Below are 12,669 nucleotides of genomic sequence, written 5' to 3'. Positions count from 1 at the left end.
GGCTGTGTTGTTATTGACTGTATTCAATCGATACAATTACGTCATATCACAGTTTGTGATAGTGGGTTTTTTGTGTGACTTTTTTTCTTTTATGAGACCGAGACAACACATTTCATCATATTTCGTGTTCAGTAACTTTTCGGGACACAAGTGATCAAAATCTAGGTATATTGCTATTTTTGTTTGGTTTTCACAGAAATAAAACCTTTTCTACCACCACCAAATAAACGGCTTTAAGACCGAGCTGTAACGAATTACTTTGATCATCCGTTTCAATATTTTATTGTGGCGAGATCATAATTTCCGGCGTAGGCCAAGTGTTATATTTTGATTTGTAGGTGTCCTGGGTTAACTCCGTTGAATGGGCACAGAAATACGACAAAACTCTGGTTTAAATCAACAGTTAAATGAATTTAAGGACATTTTGAAAGAATTTTGAAAGATGATGGCGAATCCTTTTACTGACCAGTTTAAAAATGAAATCTAAATGTGTCCCCCTCCGAAATCGAGAAAGTTTTCATGGATTGTTAGTGGATGTAAGAAGTTCAAACACTTATGTTCCACTTTCGCAACTTTTGTTTGGGCAGAATCTGTCAGTTTTATTCGACAGCGAGCACATTTCCATGAAGAAGCGCCATTTTAAAAGGAGCTCGGTCTGCAAAGGGGACACTGACATCTAGTGGTCAGAGTCTGTATGTGTTTTTCAGTGATCACTCGCTTCATTATCTGATGCTTTTAAGACTAAAAATTACGTTTATTTGGGTTAACCATGTCTAGTTCGTACACATATATGAAGGCATACACAGAGATATAAAGGTTGTGAGGTGAGCACAGCAATCAAAACTTAGAAAAAATTACTGGTCCCTATATCATTAAATGGGTGTGAATCTCAACTTTTCTTTCTCCTTATAGAAGAGCATAAAATTTGTTTCCATGTCTCCTGAGAACTGCTGGACGAAAGCTTCACGTTTAAACCATGAAACCCCATTTGTGCAGGTGTTGCTGAACACTTGGGCGGCGTACAGTCAGTGTTAGACAGCTGCCCAGAGGATGGGGACCTTTCCTAATGATGAGCATGTACAAGCCTAACATGAAGGTCAAACATCTGGGTCAAGGTTATCGGAGAGCTCACATCTCCCAGAGTCTTCGCTCTTTTGCTTTCCCCCTTTTTTCACGCATCACGCCATCTTCCGCTTACCTATCTGGTCACCTGAACACATCGGGGTGGCCCAAACCTTTGCCCTCCATTCCACTTTTTACCCAATGTTTGAGAATTACAGTTCTTTTATACGTGGATGAAAAGGGGCCATACTTGCTGTGCAGAAGGTGTTTGTCAGCATGTATATAAAGGTGACGTCAGCAGGAAGGCCATGCTTACACACAGATACCCTCTGAGGGACGCCGAAAATGTTGCAAAGACCCAGAGCTTCTTGTGTACACGCCAAGTGATGACATTTTAAGCAACAAAAGCCGACAGACCAGCCCTTTCATTTAGTCAAGACGCCAAATTATTTGTGTGCCATTCAGAATGCTAAAGAAAGCTCGGTGTGACGGCACACAGGCCATATTGGTTTCAGCCCGGATAAAAGGATCCTCAGATCTTTTACTGCTCACAGACATCAGCGCTAGTTTCATGGCAGCCTTGAACAAGAGGACGAGTCCTGTGGCCTTATTCCATTCAGATGTCACCCAGAACACGAAGCCGTGATACATTTGACCTACTGATCTTTCACGCTTATGCATAACCTATTTATTTATCATTGTGAAATACGGGGAAGGCCCAGAAAGGGGTTTTATTTCAGCAGGTATGGACAGTCAAAGCTCCATTATTTTAGAGGGAGGCGGAACGTCCCCGCAGTTCCGCACAGATGTGTTCTGCTGGTGCTCACATGTGGAGGATTTTTAGGATTTTCTGGGGATTTCGGACATGAAGAACCACTACGAAGTCACAACCAATGTTTATCGCGTCTTATTTCACAACAGTTTTTTATTTTCCTTAAGCAAATAACCCCCACTAAATCACCGATTCGCCCAATCTTTCCCCAGCCATTTAAATTCAATTGCTTATTTCACAGTTGATAAAAAAAAAGATATTTTCTTTTTCCGTGTGTCGTATGGCTCCGCAGAGTTTTATTGCTGGTATGAAGTTATTGATAAAAGAAACAAGCAGGAATAATAGCAATAGGAATAATAGAGATGAAAGAGGTCCGTGGGGAGGACTGAAATAGTTTGGGCCTGATCCAAACCTGTAACACGACTCGGCATCTCACTGTGGGAACTCTTGTGCAGCCCCTGAGCGTTCTGCCGAAGATCCGGACCAGAACCGAGACATATTATCCAGCTCCTTGGCCCTGCGGCTGAGTTGTGCCGAGTCAGCCGAAACAACCGTGGCGTCAGTCGTCCCGTTCCACTGTTTCAGAAACATCCTCCCAACAGCAGCATCGCTCTCTTGCTGTGCAAAGATCCACAGTGGCTCCAACATCTGAGGAGGAAAACGGCACCTCACTATCAGAAATACGATGATGGAGGGAATCCTGGGCCACTAAACGGGCACTCTAGATGTTTATCAGTCCACAGCCAATCAATGTCCTAGCTGTATTTTAGCCAGGCTTCTCCTAATTAGGCTTCACGAGGAACAGCCAAGTCTTTAGAGATAAGAAATTGCTCTCAGTGCACCGCTCACTAACAGAATATAAAGGTAGCGAAGAACCCTGGAGAGCGCCATCAGGAGCACTAGTTTACATCTGCAGGAGGCCCGAGCTGTTCCGCTGAAGCGGGTGAGAGAGAACCACAGCTAACGATCAGGCCCAACGCTGGTCTGCCAGGTGGTGCCGCGCAGGGCAGCTCGTTGGAAAGCTGCTGTAAAATTATCCCAGCGATGACAGTCTTGTGCGGATATGGAAAACACACGTGGGCGGACCTCGAAACAGCCAGGCAGCCGACAAGAGGCTCTTTTTGATCGGCGCTTAGGTGGTCTCACGTTCACCGGAGCCTCTCTTTGATATCAGCGCTAGCAAAGCGGCCGATGAGCTCCTCTCTATGCAGCCAGGAGGCTGGAATCAAAGTTTGTGGCTCAGGTTGGAGGTTGGCAGCAGCCCCACCAGGCAGATTGCCTGCTGTTGTGTTGACTGAGGGCCATTGCCCTGAAAAGTGTGTTTTCCAGGGAGCGAGGGCCCGCGTCCTCGCCCCTGCACTCTCCGAGCAGCCTCGGGTGAAAGGACGGGCTCAGTCAGCAGGGTACGGCCACTGGAGCGATGAAAAGATAATTCCCCCCCCTCCCGCCTGTGTCGCTGGACCTCATGCGGCGTCAAACCATTTGTGAGCGGTGACACGGCCAGATTGGGCCGAAAGGATATGAGTGGGAAACTTTAAAACCTGCTCATGTTTCTGCCAACGTGAAAGGATTTGTATAACACATTCAGAACGGATGGACTTTCCCATGTTGGGTCCGGACAGTCCGTTTTTTGTCGACATGTTCAAATAATGAATCTCTTATGTCTGCGGTCCTTCTCCCCCCCCCCCCCCTCTCCCGAGTCCTGTCTCTAGTCGTCGGGGCTGGGATGCTGCGCAGATCATTCCATCCCAAGTCGGAAGCTTATGGAGAATCGCTGAACTGCTGCCTTCTAGGAACCCGGGTGAGTGGTTCCCCCTCTCAGAACGCTGTAATCTGCCTGTAATTTCTCCCCCAGAGTCCGTGTCTGAGACGGACGGTGATGAGAAAAGGATTATGAGCTGAGCAGATGTGCTGAGAAGACCTTTATGGAGACGATCCAGTCCCACACTTTTGGATTTTGGGACTTTTTAAAAAAATAATCTGCTTCCGCAGAGCTGAAATGTGCCGATTTGATTTCTCTGTTTCCACTGAGATGCTTTTGCTTTTGCTCCAGATGCTTGTTGAAATGCCCTTACCCCTCCCTCCCTGTGTTTCAGGCAAGCTGAAATGGAGAATCTACTTTTGGTTCTTTTACTGCTTAGTGAGGCCTCCTTGGTCACGGCACAATTCAACGGGTACAACTGTGACGCCAACTTCCACAGCCGCTTTCCCGGTGAGAAGAAATTCCCACTTTGGGACAGAAATAAAGGAACGACCGCATAAACTAATGAGCTCTCTCCTGCCACTCAAAGCGGAGAGGGATATCAGCGTTTACTGCGGGGTGCAGACCGTCACCCTTAAGATCAACTTCTGCCCAGTCCTCTTTTCTGGCTACACCGACACCGACCTGGCCCTCAACGGTCGCCACGGGGACGCCCAGTGCCGCGGCTTCATCAACAACAACACTTTTCCTGCTGTTGTGATATTTACCATCAGCCTGTCCACGCTGGAATCCTGTGGCAATTCCCTGGTGGTAAGAAGAGCATAAATGATCCATTTCACAGCTATTATATTTAATAGCTTTGACAAAAAAACCAAAAAAACAACCATTAAAGGCTCGCAAAATCAATTCACTGCAAAAAGTAGATGTGATAAAGAAAAACAAACCAGGGCATTTAGTTTATTCATTGCCTGCTGGGAGCTGTCATGGAATGATTTGTAGCTTTAAAGTGAAATGAGGCATAAATATACAAAAGCTAAGAGGAAAAAAAGCTGCTAAAAGCATTTAAAGTACCTTTTGCCTTTTCCAGCTGTTTTCCCCTCCCATCTATGTATCTATGTTTCAATGCTGGCCGTGTTCATGGCAGAGTTCCTCCACTTTGTGAGTGTTTGGAGGTGTTGCAGGCTGATGAACGCCACCGGTTGTGAGCGACTCTCTGCTGGAGCCTTTCCTGCAGAGTCTCTTCTCTCATGCCGAGTCTGTGAGCCGCATGAATAAACCGCCGCTCCTGTGAAATCAACATTTGAGAGCTCGGGGCAATATTTCGCCGACTGTTTGCCTCAGGTCTCTACGGCTCAAGGGCCCAATGCCTACGGGAACCTGTCCCTGGTTCAGATGGGCAACATGTCTGGCTACATTGACACACCGGACCCCCCCACCATCATCAGCTACCTGCCTGGTCTGCTGTACAAGTTCAGCTGCAGTTACCCGCTGGAATACCTGGTCAACAACACCCAGGTGGCCTCGTAAGTTTCCCGGTTATTAACGCGGCGGCGGAGGCGTCCACGGCCACTACGGGGCCGTTAAGGTGCCTCGGCTGGTAAGAAAAAGAAAATAGGCGACCTTTTTCATGTCAGAGCTGCATTTCCAGCCCCACTCGACTGCTAGTTTTCTATTCAGGCGCCGCGCTTGGCTTCTTTTTCAGCGGCTCTGCTGTCAACACACGGAGTGGAACCTCTAATTAACCAAAGAAGGCATTTTTGCACTCGAGTGAGATTTGGTTGGTGAGCTGGAGGAATATCCTCAGAGTTTTTATCTTAAATATGAAGCCACAAACGTTCCCTGGTGGGCAGAAATGATCGGGAAAAGGGAGCAGCGTGGCGTAAATGCGGCGGCACATGCTTAATTGTTTCCAAAGCCTTGTTTTCCATCTCCCCTGAAGGTCAGCAGCAGCGATCTCAGTGAAGGACAGCAATGGCACCTTCATCAGCACGCTGAATCTGCTGCTCTACAACGTCAGTTCACGTCCTTTGGGAGCGGAGCTGTTGCATTCTTCTCACAGATACAGGACTCTAATGTCTGAGAGGTGCTGAGGTCTTCAACTCTGTGCGCAGGACTCATCGTACATTCAGCAGCTGTCCATCCCCATGGCAGGACTCACCCTGAAGACTCGAGTGTTTGCCGCCGTGAAAGCTAACAACCTGGACAAGAGGTACTCGCTCAAAGCTTCCATATACAACAGGAATGGGCTTAAACTTTCATCTCTTACCGGACTCGGCGCCAGAATAAGTTCTCCACTGCCGAACTGCATCCACTGATTATTTATCTTTGGTTCCAATTAAAAGTCCCGACTCTCTCTGCCTCCCTCTGAAATTTAAGATCTCAAACTGCGTCAGTGGCCAAAATGTGAAAGGTTTGGATAAAGGACGCATGCGGAATATGACAGGAAGTACTTTTAAGACCAGGAGAGCTGAGCCGACTGGCGGCCTTTGTCGCCCACACTAAAGTCCGCGACCTTTGTGCTCCCACAGGTGGAACATTCTAATGGACTACTGTTACACCACCCCCTCCGGAAACCCCAACGACGACCTTCGCTACGACCTTTTCTTTAGGTGATTTATGGGGAAATCAGATGCTTTTCGCTCATCCCGGCTCCTCCCTCTGACGAGCTTTGTCGAATTTCATTGAGTCAGCTGTGAAAAAGACCCCCAAACCACCATCTTTGAGAACGGGAAGAGCCAAATGGGCCGCTTTGCTTTCGAAGTGTTCCGCTTTGTGAAGCACAAGAACCAGAAGATGTCCACCGTCTTCCTGCACTGCGTCACCAAGCTGTGCCGCTCCGACGACTGTCCCATGCTGGTGCCGGTGAGACCCCGGGACGCCTTCAAAGTGTCCGAGATGTTACGTGGGAGAGGTTTGAGTGACGTTGGGAACGTCTCCACCTGTGCCGATCACAGATCTGCGGCAGCAGGAAGAAAAGAGACGTCTCGGGCGAGAAGGAGTCCAACGGGAACGCCGTTCTGACCGCCGGGCCCATCATCACCAGGAGCGGTACGCCTCTCCTCCTTCGCTCATCCCAGACGTTAGCGCGCAGCCTCATTCCCAGACCACCGATTTCCTGAATGTTCCGGACTTTGTCTTCAACCTGTTTTATCTTTTTTACTGCAGATGAAACGCCGACCAACAACTCTCAGCTGGGTGAGCCGCGTTTATACAGAATAGCTTCCACTTCAGGGTTTGACGTTGTTCTTTCAGCTCACAAAGGGAAGCGGGCACCGTTTCCCAGCGTACGGATGCGGACCCTCGACGAGGTGGCCTCGGATGTAGCCGTGCGCTGAACAGGATGGTGCACGTTAGCCTTGGACAGCGTGGCCCCGGTGTTCAACCCGGTTGTGTATTTTCCTCACTTTTGGGTTCACATTGCGACGCAGTTTAAGGATTTGCAGCGGTCGTGTGTAAATGCTGCGCTGCTCCTGCTCCGTCACCTCCGGGCTGAGGGTCACAGCGTTCTGGGAGGCGCGGGAGAGAGCGGAGGGAGCCTGATTCATGTCTTTGTTCTGCTGTGATTTCAGGCCACCTGAAAACTCCAGTGTTCCAGATGAACACGGTGACGAGTGCACTTATCTCCGGCGTGATCATCCTGGGCGTCATGAGCGTTTGCTTTTTCATCTTCTCGCTCAGTCTCCTTAAAGGCAAGAGTGCTCCGGTCCGCGGCCTATCAGGGGTCCACAACCCTGCCTTCAACTGAGCGTCCCGGTGGAGCACAGATCCGGGCAAGAGCCCAGTCAGGATAGGTCCACCTTTAGGCTCTTTACAGGAGAATAAGCAGTAAATAGACGAGTCAGTGAGGAAGCAGTAGAAGTAAAGCAGAGCTTGTGTCACGTGGTGTCGATGCTGTCTGGCTGTAGCGTTCACCGTGCTGCTGTGTTTCACCCCAGAAACTCACTCAATACCTCAGCTGCATTGGCAGCGTTAGGAGGGCTGAAAACGCTTGTAGTTTAAGTTAATCAAAGGTTCTGTTTGCTGGTTTGCCCCAAAATAAATTCAAACTTTCAAAAGGATACTAGATTAATATTTAAGTTGTTCACATTGGTACACGTGAAAATTTGCTCTGCCTAAATATTGTGTGTACATTTTCCTGGTGCAATTATGAATCTCCCCCTGTGTTCTTAAAATGTTCCCGATGATCTGTTCCTGGATGTGCACATTCTCTTCACTTGTACATATTGCAAACATTGCACTTTGATTCGTATCATTAAAACTCTCCCAGACACGACGTTCTCCCTGATTCATGTGGAAAAGATTCTGTTTTTTTTTTGTTCCAGTTATTTCTGAGTGCCCTACATGGCTCTATGGCTTTTGTTTTGGAAGGATCACAAAGTTCAGGTTATCAGGCAGAGAGCAGAAGCAGCCAAAGGTTCTGTTTAGTCCCGAACCCAGGTTAGGAAGCACTGGCTTCGTCAGGGCACCCCGTCATAGTTCCCTCTAGTCCCCTTTAACGTTCAGTCTTCCGTTTCAGCTGTTTACAACAACCTCAGGTCTGCTCCTGCCTGAGCTCCGTCTATTATCCTGATGGATTAAACGCCCTCGTTCAGCTACGGTGACGAATTGATACGTTAAAGAATAGAAGCTGCTCCAGTGTCCTGATAAAGACTGTGTAGGGTTTCAGAAAGCGCCCTTAAGGTAACATCCATGGAACTCCCTCAACAAAGCAATTGTCCTCATAATCTCATAATCTCAGTCTCCCAGTAGGACTGACAGCTACAGTATATAAGAATCTGCCACTGCTCTGCTGGAAGGAGACCAGGAGCAATGCCCTAAAATCGACTTCAACTGTTTCTATATAAGCACCGTCAATTTTACATTTGACTATTCTAGCTAGCTGCTGTAGCAAGGACGGAAACCATGAAGATCCTTAGTGTCCTTTTCTTGGTATCCATGGCACCCAGCAGCAGACAGCTAACATGCGACAACAACTTACGCCGTCCAGGTAGGATATTTGTCTTTGTGAAGTATCCTTTGGTACTGGTCTTAGTTGCCACGTGTCCTGAGGAACGCTACGATACGCCTCAACACAGCTGAATATCAAAGTAACTGTAACTCGAGGCGTCAACACGCTAAGTTTCAAAAAGGCTCCATTATTTAGCAGCTAGCTAAATCAGTTTTGGTACATGATTTTGGTACTAATGAATAATCCATCCACTGCTGCTGCCTCTCTGTTAAAGAATACTCTGACATCTCGGTGGAGTGCGGCACAGCCTCCATCGGCCTGGCCATCCAGATCTGCCCTGTTGTCTACACCGGCTACAACGAGTCCCAGCTCATCCTCAACAATGTCTTTGACAACTGGGAGTGCAAAGGAACCGTGGACGAGTCGGTCAGCCCGCCAGTCGTCCGGTTCACTTTCCCCATCAACGCGACCAACGCTTGTGGCAGCAGCTTCAAGGTGATGAGGGGTGCAGGAAATGAGCCGGTTTCCGCGGGAAACCTCTCCGCCTGTAGCTCAACTGGTTTCTGTGCTGCTTCCAGACCACCAGCGCACCCGGCACGGGGATCTTTTCCGACTTCTCCAACATCCAAACAGTTAACATCAGCGGCGCGGTGCGCTCACAAGATCCCACGACAGGAATAGTCACGTACAACACCGAGCTCAGCTATCATTATTCCTGCGCTTACCCTTTGGAGTATCTGATCAACAACACCCAGGTGGACGTGTAAGAAGCTCTATATGTTCATGGGAATGTTGCAGCAAGAGACTCATGTATCTGGTGCTTCATCCAAAGTGTTGGTTTAAACCTTCCACTTTTCCCAGGGAGAAGCTAGCATGGAGTTATTTTTATTATGCTTCTGTGGTCACAGTTTTGATTGGCTGTCAAAGCTGCCAATGCTTCTGTTAGTGGAGCCAATGCTGCGTCGGCAGTCACCTGTAGGGCGGCGCTCCTCCCTGATCTTCCCCACCTATTGTTTGATTTAGGTCAGCGTCTTCCATCGCTGTGAGGGACCGAAACGGGAGTTTCATCAGTACGCTGAGCATGCAGCTCTTCAGTGTAAGTGGACACTAAAAGCCTTAGAGTGACCTGCTATTACAGTAAGTCGGTGAAACCATTTAGCCCAATAAACTACATTTGTAGTCCACGTGGTGAAACTTCACTACCAGCGTGCAATTATGGGTTAACATTATAGATTTAGCTGCTTCACGACCTTTTTAACTTAATGCAAATGGTTTCTAATTGCAGTGTTTTAAAAGCGCCGTCTTCGCTAATTTAAGAGACTTTCTTTCTTGTTGTTGACAGGACATTAACTACACGCTTCCTCTGGTCATTCCACCCTTGGGGATAGAGCTGAGGTCCACCGTCTACGTTCAGGTCCAAGCTGTTAACCTGACCAATCAGTAAGAACATTTGTCTCCAGGAGCTGCAGGCAGGGGTGGTTGTAAAGGTCGACGTGTCGTTCGTTCTTATCTCTAAATCCTGATTGGTTATTCTGCCATCGGTGTGTGAATCTGAGGGGTAAAAGCTGAGCCAAGACAGTCATCCTAAGAGCTTAATGTGTCCAACAGACCCCAAGACAGGAGAAACCTAAACACACCCAGTATTCAGCTGCTTGGGAGCACCTCCTGATTGATGTCTGTCCCCACCAGGTACCACGTCCTCATGGATCGATGCTACGCTTCCATCTCTCCGTATCCCACCAACAGCACTTTCTTCAACTTGTTTGTTTCGTGAGTCTCCGATCCCATCCAGAAGAAACTTCCAGCAATGAATCTCAGAGCAACAGCGATTCTCCCCCGCCTGACAGGTGTTCCAGGGACCCGATGACAGTCATGCACGAGAACGGAGACAGCCAACACGCGCGCTTCTCCTTCGCTGCCTTTCGGTTCCTTGAGCAGGAGAACCAGACGGTTTCCACCTACTATTTACACTGCATCACCAGACTCTGCGAGATCAGCAAATGCAGCGAATTTAAGGTCAGGGAAGGATCCGAAATGGAAAGTTCAGCGCCAGAAAGTGTTTAACCTTTTCTTCCTTCACAGCAATGTAACAACAGGAAGAAGAGGGATGTTGATTCTGCGGGCGTCTCAGATGCCACCACTCTGTCCTCCATGGCCATCGTCACCAAGACTGACCAAGGTGAACAATGCTACACGTTCCACGTCTGTCAGGCGTGTATAACACACATCCAAATATGAGTGTGCAAGTCTCTGTACCACTGCAGAGGCTTTTATAAGCAGCTTTCTTTAATCACTTTAATGGCACATTTCAGCTCGCTGAAGTGAAAAGAGGGGGAAAATGTTTTTCTGGGTTATTGATCAGCTCTTGGGAAACCATCTGCTCTGCTACGCTTCTCTTTTTGAATCTACCGGATGAATAAAACTGCCGTGACAATAGAAAATCTGCATATAAATATACACATGTTGGATGTTGTCCTATTTACAAGCCATTATGAAACATGACGTTTGTTTTCCATTTCATCCCCGTCCAGGCCTGATGTCTAAGGAACAAGGTAAGACTGTTTCACCTGGGATCACTAGAAACCGATATGCCTATTGAACACTTGGTTTTACTTTCCTTTTTACTTTGGATGTGCTGTGAGCAGCCGGGCCCAGCAGCCGTTCGGAGCCAGGGTCCAGGATAGGCCTCGGGATAGCTGTGGGGGTCCTCGCCGTGGCTCTGGTGGTGGGTCTAGCAGCAGGAGCCGTCCTGTACAGAAGACTGACTCACCGTTGAAGAGCCCCGTTCACAAAGACGCCCTGAAATGAATCGATAGACGGCCCCGTTTTCCTCTAAATATACGACGGGGTGGTTCCCATGTTCGAATGTAGCCTAATAAACTTGAAGTGCAATCAATTTGTCTCATTACACATGATGCTTTTTACGCTATTTTACACTGCAATCACATGCATGTTTATAGATTTAGTGAAGTCAATAGTCCCGTTACAGGAGGGAAAGGGGGTATCTGGAGAACACCGAGGGCAAAAGTGGCCAAAAGATGAACTTAATACATAATTCCTCCCTAATGTGCCTGGATTTTCTTAAAATGTAAAAAGAAGGTGCAGAGGAGATCAATTCTGGGCTGTAATCAATCGTTTCCTTCACTTTGCCTCTTGGCGATCCACCTGGGGGGCCCTCGTCTTGTTTGGGGAGGCAGAGGGGGGCAGCACGCATTCAGGAAGCTGGTTTTTAAAAGCAGTGGTGGTCTGCAGAAGTTGGCGTGACGATGCCTTGCTGAATGGCTGAGACCTTCCACACGTGGATGTCGGGGCTGATGGCGAGCGGGTGCCCCGCCCCCCCCAGCTGACCCATGACAATGAAGGTTTCTTTAACGATGCTGCCTGCAGGTGTGACTGATGGGGGACAGCTTCAGCTGCACTGCCCCTCCGTGCCCTCGCCCCGCCTGCTCAGCCCGGTCCTCCGAACTTTGAATTAATCCTCCAGGCTTGGCCAGGGGCCGCGTCCTCCACGCCTGGGCCCCGTGCATGCCCGGGGGCACGGCTGAAGACCTCCCTGAAGGTGTGAGTGATGGAGGGAGCGCTGTGGCTGTGACAGGTGGCTGCTCGGTGGCAGTTTCTGCCCAATGGAGCCATTTATTCAGTCCTGGAGTGTGTAATACCAGGGGCATCAAAATAAAGGGTGTGTGTACTGGAGGTGAGAGCAAAGCTAATTCCATTTAGGTTCATGCAGGAAACACGATGCTGCGTCAGCTCCAATACAGGCCTGATGACACTAGAGGGGAGATCCAGTGGCTGCCGTACATCACCAAACACACGCAGCCTTCGTCTGAGGATTTACAGCGATAATATTCACACAAACAGCGGGAGCAGTTTAAGAGGAACATTTAGAGCAGCACTAAGCTTTAAAAATGACCGCAGCACAGAATGGGCCGAGCTCTGCGCTACACTGGTGCTGTTGGACCCAACGGCATCGTTCAGACCACCAGAGCCTCCCGGGAGGGGATTCTGGGGTCTGCCTTAAAGTGCTTTAATTGGTATTTAGGTGATAGGAAGCTTCACGTTCCTGTTGGAGGCTCTACCTAGTCTGGTGTCGATCATATTATCTGTTTCTTTGCCTTTTTTGTGCTGCCAGCCCACAGATTGACACAGCACTTAAGAGGGGAATGGCTTCTCTCCAAATCTACT

At 48.6% G+C, this 12,669-nt stretch overlaps 2 protein-coding genes across 2 annotated transcripts; both read left to right on the top strand.

The window, feature by feature from the left end:
- The first annotated feature begins 3,563 nt into the window (after positions 1–3,563).
- zpld1a (zona pellucida-like domain containing 1a) lies at positions 3,564–7,798 on the top strand. Its single transcript, XM_003977887.3, has 11 exons — positions 3,564–3,635; positions 3,931–4,046; positions 4,126–4,346; positions 4,878–5,059; positions 5,476–5,548; positions 5,648–5,745; positions 6,065–6,145; positions 6,227–6,398; positions 6,491–6,584; positions 6,702–6,731; positions 7,106–7,798. The coding sequence occupies exons 2-11, from the start codon at positions 3,941–3,943 to the stop codon at positions 7,279–7,281; spliced, it is 1,233 nt and encodes a 410-aa protein (XP_003977936.1). The 5' UTR covers positions 3,564–3,635; positions 3,931–3,940; the 3' UTR covers positions 7,282–7,798.
- A 409-nt stretch (positions 7,799–8,207) lies between these two features.
- LOC101063988 (zona pellucida-like domain-containing protein 1) lies at positions 8,208–11,314 on the top strand. Its single transcript, XM_003977893.3, has 10 exons — positions 8,208–8,523; positions 8,759–8,979; positions 9,063–9,247; positions 9,508–9,580; positions 9,827–9,924; positions 10,174–10,254; positions 10,332–10,500; positions 10,567–10,663; positions 11,016–11,036; positions 11,130–11,314. Exons 1-10 carry the CDS (start codon positions 8,439–8,441, stop codon positions 11,258–11,260), a joined length of 1,161 nt encoding a protein of 386 aa, XP_003977942.3. The 5' UTR covers positions 8,208–8,438; the 3' UTR covers positions 11,261–11,314.
- The last annotated feature ends 1,355 nt before the right edge of the window (positions 11,315–12,669 follow it).

The sequence above is a fragment of the Takifugu rubripes genome, chromosome 15, assembly GCF_901000725.2.
Source record: "Takifugu rubripes chromosome 15, fTakRub1.2, whole genome shotgun sequence".
NCBI classification, from domain to species: domain Eukaryota; kingdom Metazoa; phylum Chordata; class Actinopteri; order Tetraodontiformes; family Tetraodontidae; genus Takifugu; species Takifugu rubripes.
Note: the sequence above shows the minus strand (reverse complement) of the source record. Positions and strands in the feature narration are given on the sequence as shown.